This window comes from Pyrgilauda ruficollis, unplaced genomic scaffold (genome assembly GCF_017590135.1).
Source record: "Pyrgilauda ruficollis isolate IOZ18807 unplaced genomic scaffold, ASM1759013v1 scaffold248, whole genome shotgun sequence".
In the NCBI taxonomy this organism is placed as follows: Eukaryota; Metazoa; Chordata; class Aves; order Passeriformes; family Passeridae; genus Pyrgilauda; species Pyrgilauda ruficollis.
The window spans coordinates 118594-128095 of NW_024523800.1; the positions used below are offsets into that span (position 1 = coordinate 118594).

General features: G+C 54.9%; 1 protein-coding gene across 2 annotated transcripts; it reads left to right on the plus strand.

Annotated features, from left to right (window-relative positions):
* Positions 1–4134: 4134 nt before the first annotated feature.
* Positions 4135–8121, plus strand: BCDIN3D (BCDIN3 domain containing RNA methyltransferase). Of its 2 annotated transcripts, XR_005955404.1 has the most exons (3): positions 4135–4345; positions 6190–7916; positions 8021–8121. XR_005955404.1 is itself a non-coding variant. In XM_041470556.1 (2 exons), the coding sequence occupies exons 1-2, from the start codon at positions 4154–4156 to the stop codon at positions 6784–6786; spliced, it is 789 nt and encodes a 262-aa protein (XP_041326490.1). In that variant the 5' UTR covers positions 4135–4153; the 3' UTR covers positions 6787–7973. The 2 variants fall into 2 exon arrangements, 1 of the variants encoding a protein (XP_041326490.1); XM_041470556.1 differs by lacking the exon at positions 8021–8121 and having other exon boundaries at positions 6190–7973.
* Positions 8122–9502: the final 1381 nt, after the last annotated feature.

Consider the following 9502-nt stretch of genomic DNA (forward strand, 5'->3'; position numbering starts at 1 on the left):
CAGTCCTGCCCAGCCCAAACCAGTCCAGAGGCTGGGGCAGGAGACCGGGACCTTCCTGGCCCCAGGGGCTGCTGGAGGTGCCCTCTGAGTGCTGCCCATCATGGGGTGAAAGTGCTGTGACAAAACAACAGTGAGGGCAGCAGAGCAGGGAATTTGGTTAGGGAAAAGGGAAAAGCCTTGGGGAATCCTTGCATTGTGCTGTTTCCCACAATCCATTGGAGCTTGGTGGCCTCTGTGCTATTCCTGGTGACTCCTGCTGTTGGAAACGTGGAGTGTGGGATCACGTAGCTGGATTTCAGTGCTCCAGGCATAGGGAACCTGTTTGTTCAGGACGTGCAGCTCTCTGAGGCCATCCCTGGTGCCACTGCAGGAAAAATTCCCCTGGATCCCTTGCATCCGGCTGAATGTCCTTCCCTTCCCTTCCCTTCCCTTCCCTTCCCTTCCCTTCCCTTCCCTTCCCAGATCCATGGGTCCCACCCAGGGGAGTGTGCTGGTTCTCTCTGGAGTGTGGTTCCTCATGGAGGGGTTGGGATCCCAGGGAAGGAATATTGCCAAGAAATGGCAGAGAAGAGATGGAGGAGGCTGGGTTTCCATGCTGGGAAATGCCATTCCATGTGGGAAATGGGCTGGGATCCTGTGACCCACCCTGAGGCTCTGACACCCCCACAGAACTCTCTTGGTTGCTCCAACTGAGCATTCCTAAGGGGTTCTTTCCAGGGGCTGAGGCCATTGGAGCAGCAGTGTTCCCTCTCCCTGGCTGTTTTCCATTTCTCCTCTCCCAAACGGGAATGTCAGCGCGGGCTCTGGATGTGCTCGGGTAACTTTCCACCGTGGCCGCTCACATTCCCTGTTTGGGGCTCAGCTGGCTGATCTGGGGCTGTAAAGCTCCCCGGGGAGATAAGGGGCCTTTTGCTCTCATTCCAAGAGTGATCCCTCCTGCAGATAGGACCTGGTATCTCCCATCTCGCTGGGAATGCCGGCGAGTGCGTCAGGGAGCTGCCTCCAGCAATTCCTGCTGCAGAGAGACTCTGCCAGAACGCTGGAACGTTCCTGCTCCTTCTGCCCTGGGTTTTACCCCGCACATGTCCTGTCCTCCTGCCACACGTGTCCAGGGAAAGTCACTGTGCAGGGAATGGAAACGCTCCGGCCCCTCCACAGCTGCAGCGATGAGCAGGAGTGATGCCTTCCCCTTGTCTTCCTTCCTAAAACATCCCAAAAAAAAAAAAAACCCAACCCAACTAGACCAAAAAACCCCAACCAGACCAAAAAACCTCAGTCAGACACAAAAAAATGCAACCAGACAAAAAACCCATAACCAGACCAAAAAATCTGACTGGACAAAAACCCCAACCAGGCCAAAAAACCCCAGTCAGACAGAAAAAAAACCCCAACCAAAACCCAATTCTTGGTAGGGTTGAAGGACAGCACGAGGTGAAGCCAGCAGGAAGTTCATGCCGTGCTGGTTCCTGCTGAGGAGAACCAAACCCTTGGATTGCTGAGCAGGCAGAACTGGGAATTGCACGGGACCACCCTAAAAGTGGATGGAGTTAAGAGTTTCAAGAGGGAATTTCCTGGCCCTCAGTAGACTGGCTGGGCAGTTCCTTGCTCACAGTTATTTCCTGTAGGGATTTGTGCTTTCCTGGCTTGGAGGGAGGAGTGTGGAGCTCCATGATGAGCTCTGGCTCTGAAATAGTCCCAAAACTCCTCCAAAATGCCCTGCTGGGAGCTGGGGAGGAGCACAGGGACCTGCAGCCCCCTCTGGAATTGTTCTTTTTCCTTCTGGTGTGGAGTAACTTTGCTGCTGCTGCATCCTGGCTTTGCTGCTGCCGCATCCTGGCTTTCTGCTGATATATCCTGGCTTTTCTGCTCCTGTTGGGAACACCTGGCATGACCCCCCTCCAGGCACCTGGCTGGGGGGGACTTGCTGCCCTCCTGTGTGCCTTGCACGTGTCCTGCTCCCTTTTCCACACTGATGCCACCCCAGCCAGCCCTGATGGATGCTGAGCACTGTCCTGCTCGGGGAGGTGCAGCTCCTCAGGAGGCTGAGGAATGCAGGATTTGGGGTGGGATGTGGAGGGCTGCTCCCCCTCCTCCTGTGTCCTCTGCCCCAAGTCCTCATCCAGCTCCAAACCCAATCCTTTAGAGCTGTTGTTCCTATGATTTCACTGTAAATAGAATTTTGTATCTTCTCTGACTATTGCTAATAAATGGTTGCAAAACTGTTCCTGTGCCTGTTCCTGCTCTGGTTGTGCAGGTGCTGCTTCATCCCTTCAGATGTAAACAAGATCCTGGCATGGCCCAGAGGTTTAACGGAGCCCGAGTCACCTCTTCCCCGGTTATGAGTAAGGAAAACATCCCACACAGAGCAATAAAAGCACATGGATCTGGAACAGGTGTCATGGCTGCGGAGTAGCTGAGAACTGAGGGCCAAAGGGCTCCTGGAATGAGGGATTTGCTCCCTTTCCCACTCAGTTTATATGGCCACAGGATTCAAAATTCAATGAGTGGGGATAAGTCGTGGGAGGGCTCCAGCTCCAAGGGAATTTTCTGCCGTGCTGGAGAGCAGGTGGAGCTTTCCCAAGAGAAAAAATTCCTCCACGGACAATTCAACACCCAAAATGAGAGCCTGCGCTGGGAGGGGTGAATTCCCATCTCAGTCCCTCAGCTCTGAAGGGATGGCTGTCCAGGACAGAAATCCCAATGCAGCAGGGATTGGATCCTCCCCAAAAGCAGTCTGTGCTTTTGGGAAGGAGTCAAACCAAAATGTGGGCAATTTGGTTCCTGGGAAGTGATGCTGAGCAGCCAGGAGGGATTTTCCTGCATTTTCTGCAGAAAAAAAAGACTGAAGTGGAACATTCTCACACAAATAATGAGGTGTCCAAGAGCAGGATGAGGCATCATCAGCGTTCCCTGAAACTACCACAGACATGATGAAAGGCTGATGATTCCATCAAATTTCAGCACTGGGCTTTTGGATGCTCAGGCAAAAAATTTGATTAATCAGACTGAAACCATCAAAGGAAGGATGGAGGGATGCAGGATAAGGGGGAAGATTGGTCAGGGTGTGAGGGATGCTGGAAGGAGGAAGGGATGGAGCTGCTTCCCATGCCTGTTGAAAACAGGAATTTGGGGCTCCTAAATCCAGCCAGAGAGAGTCAGAGGAGTCTTCAAACCCCTGAATTCCATTGCCTGGAGAAGGGGGGAAATTGTATTTATTTTTGCACTATCTTCTGCCTTTCTTTTGTGCCCGGGGGTCCTGTGGGATGGGGTGGGATGGGATGGATCGATGGGATGGATGTTAAGGTCCCTCCCCACCCAAACCATTCTGTGATCCCATGAAAACTCAGAAGATGCAAGGAGCCAGAGCCTTTCACCTGCATTTGTGAGCTCCAGGCGCCCTCTGCTCTCCACGCTGTGCTTGAAACCAGCAGCACATGAAACGCAGCTTGTTGTGCCAGCTTAACCCTACACCTGCGCCAGGCTTGGTTTTAACCTGCACCTCCTCTCCCTTAAACCCCCCTTTAACAGAGAACTTTCATTTTCTTCTGCTTTTAAACCTCTCTCAGCTGCAGCCCGTGGGGTCCTGGGCACCCCCAGCACCATCATGTGTTTAATTATGATTTAAACAACTTTTATTTATCATTGATGTGTATAACATTTATACAGTATTTATTTTATAACATCGGTCTATATTATTCAAATATGCTTTCAATAGCGTTGATATACGCAGCATTTACACGCTATTTATTTGAACAAAATTCATATGTTTTATACGACAAAATATTTTGTTTATATTACTTAATTAACAGGTTCGTGTAATTTAAACGCCCGAACCCCGCCAAGGCCTCAGACCCTCTGGGGCCGCGGCGTCGCCATGGCAACGTGGGGGGAGCGTTCCAAGGAGACACACGGGTGGTCGGCGCCGTCCCTCTGCAGCTCGGCAGGGCCCAGACAGGATTCTTTACACAAAATCTCTTCTTTTCACCCCCAAGTGGGTGCCCTGGTGGTGGTGTCCCTTGTCCCTGTCCCTTGTCCCTGTCCCTCCTCCGGACATTTCTGCCCCGGAACGTTGCTCCCCAGTTGCGGTTCATTTCTGCCCCGGAACGTTTCTCTCCAGTTGCGGTTCCCGCCCGGCGCGGGGAGCAGTGCCAAGATGGCGGCGCCCATCAGCCGCGATAGCCGCGGCTCCGAGCCCGGCGCGGCTCCCTACGGCAACTTCCCGAATTATTCCCGGTTCCACCCGCCCGAGGGGCGCATCAGCCTCCTGCCCCAAGGGCTCCTGCGCAGCCTCTTTCCCGCGGCCACCCGCCCGCTCCTCGGGCTCGATGTGGGCTGCAACTCCGGGGTGAGGGGGCCACACGCAGGCGGGTTTGGGGCACCTTTGTGGGGGTGTGGGGGCGACTGGGGAGGCACCAGTTTGGGGTGTTGGGGGCACTGGGACAGACTGGGAAGTACTGGCGTGAGGTCCTGGGTGACGCTGGTGCAGACTGGTGTGGGGTACTGGGAATACTGTGAGGCACTGGTGGGGACACTGGGGACACTGGCAGTGCCCTGGTACTGGGGGTACTGGGGCACACTGGGGAGGCACTGCTGGGGGCAGTTGGCGCTGGGACAGACTGGGGGGCACTCAGGACAATCCAGCCCATGGAAAAGGCTCGGGATGAGGCACTGGCGTGGGGTGGTGCAGACTGGGAACGCTGGTGGGGAACAGAGGAGGGCAGTGGGACAAACTGGGAATGCAGGGAAAGGCAGGGGCCTGGGGGAGATGGAGCAGCCGAGGGAGGCACTGGTGGGGCGTGCTGGGGGCACTGGGAGAGATGGGCAGCACTGGGGCAGGCAGTGCCCAGCGTGGGAGGGAGGACTGGGAGCAGTGGGACAGTCACCTCCATGGGGCACTGGGAGGAGTGGGGCAGACTGGGCAGAAACATTGTCCTGGGTCTGTTAATTCCCTCTGGGAATGGGGACTCCTCCCCTGCCCTGGACAGCCCTTTCCATGAGGAGTTTTCCTAAAATTGAACCTAAACCTCCCCTGGGATCTGCTTCCTCTCATTCTGTTCCTGGGAGCAGATCCTGACCCCTGCTGCTCCACCTCCTGTCCAGTTTGGAGAGTGAGGAGGTCCCACGTGAGACCCCCAGCTCCCTCAGGGATTTCCAGCTCAGACTGGTGCTCCAGTCCTTTCCCAGCTCCAGACACATTCCAGTCCCTCAGAGGCCTGCCCTGGATCCAGGTGTGGCCTCACCTGACCCAGCAAAGGTGAATTATTGATCCCCCCTGAAACCCACCCTGGCCGGGACACTGCTGCTGTTCCTGGGGTTTGGAATTCCCCTGAGGCATTACCAAAGAGACAATTCCAGATCCCATTCCAGGTGAGCCGGTGGAGCAGGTCAGTGAGAGGCACCTGTCACCACCAGAGGACCTTCCCAGCCTGTCCTGTGCCGGTGGCTCCAGGAGCTCCATGGGATCTCCTTTAATTAAGGATTAATTCACTTTCCACCAGTGTGCACTGTGGAAAGAGATTCCAGGCTGGGGACCTGGACATTCCAGGGGCTTGGAGGCCCTGCTCTTGTGGAAGGTGTCCCATGGCAGGGGTGGATGAGCTGAGTTCCTCCAGCCCAGAGCATTCCATGATTCCCTGGATTTTTAGCAGGCCCTCGCTGTGGGGGTGTCAGCGCAGGGGGATCCCATGTAATAATAACTGAAATAAGTTACACAGACTCCACGCACTCACAGAAGGTTGAATAATAACTGAAATAAGTTACACAGACTCCACGCACTCACAGAAGGTTGAGCCGTTTCTTTATTAAGAAACCCATTGCTTTTTTACACCCTGGTTTGCTACAGGGGGACCTAATTGGTCCTCTAATTAAAACACCATCACCATTGGTTAATTAACAAACCACCCTTTGATAAACAAATCTCCACATGTTCACAACACCGGGTGCAGCAAGTGAAGATAGGAATTGTTTCTCATTCTTTTCTCTGATCTTCTCACAGCCTTCCCCAGAACCATGCCTGGGAAAGCTGTGCCTCTCTCTGTGGGCACAGAGCTGCTGCCCCATGGGGGATCCACTCCAGGTGCTCAGGGCTCCCAGGACAGATCTTTTGCTGATCTTGGTTAGATTTTCCTTTGGACAGCCACGAGAGGAAGCTGTGGGAGCTCTCCCTGAATCCCTGTTTTCCTCCTGCAGGAGCTCAGCGTGGCTCTGTACCAGCACCTGCTGGGGCTCCAGGACAGCAGTTCCAGCCCGGAGCCGCCAGGGGCCGGGAAGGAGCTGAAGCTGCTGTGCTGTGACATCGATCCCGAGCTGATCCGGAGGGCCCAGCAGAGCAGCCCCTTCCCTGCTTCCATCTCCTTCGCCAGCCTGGACATCATGGACTCGGGGGCCAGGGAGCCCTTCCTGAGCTCCTACCTGGAGCGCTTCGGCCGCTCCTCCTTCGACATCGGCTTCTGCATGTCCGTGACCATGTGGATCCACCTGAACCACGGCGACAGGGGCCTGCTGGAGTTCCTGGCCCTGCTGGCCTCGCTGTGCACCTTCCTGCTGGTGGAGCCCCAGCCCTGGAGGTGCTACCGGGCGGCCGCGCGCCGGCTCCGCAGGCTGGGCCGCGACGACTTTGAGCACTTCCGCTCGCTGCGGATCAACGGGGACATGGCCGAGAGCATCACCCGCATCCTGACCCAGGAGTGTGCCATGGAGCTGGTCTGCTCCTTCGGGAGCACCTCCTGGGACAGGAGCCTGCTGCTCTTCAAATCCACCGCTGCTCGTCCCGAGGGCTCCGGCTGAGGGGCGGCCTCGCGCTGCCGTGGATTCACGGGCGAGGAGGCGGAGCTGGGAATTCCTGAATCCCTGCTAGGACCGGGCCTTGGCTTCCTGTGGGAATCCAGGGCAAGGAATGTCTGTGACTGATTGTTTTTAACCAGTTTTGCGGGGTGGGAGGTTGTTCAAGGAAGTGCTCCTGGAGTCCAAGTTCCTACATGTGCTGTCCATGTGTATCAAGAATAATCCCTGGAATAGCAGTCCCTCAGAGGCCTGCCTTGGATCCAGGTTTGGCCTCACCTGGCCCAGCAAAGGTTTGATCCCACCTGAAACCCACCCTGGCTGGGACAGTGCTGCTGTTCTGGAATACCAGGAAACATGCCCGAGGGAATGTAGAATGTCCTGATTGGAACAGCCTCACAAGGATCCTCCAGTCCAGCTCCTGGCCCTGCACAAGACATCCAAAACTCCAGGCTGAATTCTCCTGGTACAGGGGTTTATCCCTAATGGTGAGTGCTTTTGGGAGAATTGAAAGGGCCTCACAAGGATTCTCCAGTCCAGCTCCTGGCCCTGCACAAGACATTCCAAAAAAATCCCATTAACCCCAAAATCCTGTTGCCCAAGTTGTCCAGACATTCCCAGACCTCCAGAATCATGGAATATCCCAGAGCTGAAAGGGACCTGTGAGGATCTGAGAGTCATGGAACATCCAGAGTTGGAAGGGACCCACCCGGGTCATCAACTCCAGCTCCTGGCCCCACACAGGACATCCCAAAATCCCACCCACTGCCTGAGAGTGTTGCCCAAGCATTCCCTGACCTCCAGAATTATGGAATAATCAGACTTGAAAAGTACCCACAAGGATCACAGAGTCATGGAGTACCCTGAGTTGGAAGGGACCAACTCCAACTCCTGGCCCAGGACAACCCAAAAATCCCCCTGATACCAAAATCCCAGCACCCTGAGCTCTGGCTTCTTGGGGCTGTCACCATTCCCTGGGGAGTTGTTCCAGTGCCCAGCATCCTCTGGATGAGGAGCCCTTTCCCAAAATCCACCCAAAACTCCCCCAGGACTGGGGTGAGGCACCTGCAGGACAATCCCCTGCCTGGACCCAGCAGCCCAGGCTGAACTCTCCCAGGACAGGTTCATCCCTAACGGTGAGTGCTTTTGGGAATGATATCCTTGGAATAAAAATCACTGAATTTTATCCTAAATTCCGTGTTGGGGTTTTTAATCCCACTTTTATTCCCATTCCTTTCAGCACCTCAGGGGTGCCAGGGAACTGAGCAGGTAATTCTGTTGTACTTCCACTTTTCCTTGCTGCAATGGGAGTGAGGGAAGCTCAGCCTTGTTCCAGGTGAGCTCCATCCCCGAGGGACAGGAGGTGTCACCTCCAGGAGGTGGTGCTCGTGTGTCGCTGCTCCTGCCCAGGTGAGCAGGGACAGGGGAAAACCTGGATGGATTTGTCCTTGTCCTTACTGGGAATTCCTTGTTTCCTCCTGCAGGGAGAGTGTAGGGGGGAAAGGAAATGTGTGGATCTGTCAGGGGAAGGGAAGGGAAGGGAAGGGAAGGGAAGGGAAGGGAAGGGAAGGGAAGGGAAGGGAAGGGAAGGGAAGAGCTTGGAGCCCCATCTGGTGCCTGAAGGGGCTCCAGGAGAGCTGGAGAGAGGCTTGGGAGAAGGAATGGAGGGACAGGACGCAGGGAATGGCTCCCAGTGCTAGAGGGCAGGGATAGATGGGATATTGGGAAGGAATTCCCCTCTGGGAGGGTGGGGAAGCCCTGGAATGAATTTCCCAGAGCATCTGTGGTTGCCCCTGGATCCCTGGCAGTGCCCAAGGCCAGGTTGGAGCAGCCTGGGACAGTGGAATGTGTCCCTGACGTTGGGATGGATTTTAAGATTCCTTCCCACCCAAACCATTCCATGATCCCAGGTGTTTCAGGATGCTGAGCAGGGCTGCAGGAAACCATTGAGGCCCTTCCCATAAATGCAACTTCCCCAGGGATCCTGCAGCTCCCCCAGCACGTGAATCCCTTTGGGAACTGAACAGCTCCCTGACATTCCAGGAGCTCTGGGGAAGCTCTGCTGACTCCAGGGCTGTCACTCAAGGTGTGTTTTCCTCCCTTTGCTCCTGCTGCTCTTTCCCAGCTGTGCTGCTGGGGGCACTGGAGGATCATGCATCCCACACCCTTCCCCCATGGAATGTTTCCCTTCCCTTGTGTCAATATTTGGTGCTGTTTTCTTTCACCTTTGAAATGTTTCTGAACTAAGCCCAGCCCCATCCCTGCTCCCAGTTAAAGGGGGAAAGAGTTTTTGCCTTTCTTTTTCCTTTGGGGATTTTCATGCTTCCCTGTGAAAAATTCTAGGAAGAGTTGCTAGGAAGGTGCCTCCCAAATTGCTGTCCCTGCACCTGGCTGGAAGGATCTTTTCCTTCAGACAGACCCTGGTTCATGTTCCTTATTTATTGGGAATCCCCCCAGGATGTGCCTGGGGAGTCCTCCTGGGCTGCTGTTTGAGGGAGGAGTGTGGGTTGGAGTTGATAGTTCCTATTTTCCCAGCTTTTCCATGCTGTCCATGCCTGGTGTGTCTGTAACTGCAATGGCTCCTTATCTCTCATTCCTGGACTTTGGAATTGCTGATATGGCTCAGGAGTGGCCCAGCTCCAGAATTCCCTCTGCTTGACTTTGGCACAGCCAAATCCTTTGGGTTTTACCACAAATACAGCTCAGAATGGTTAAAACAAGT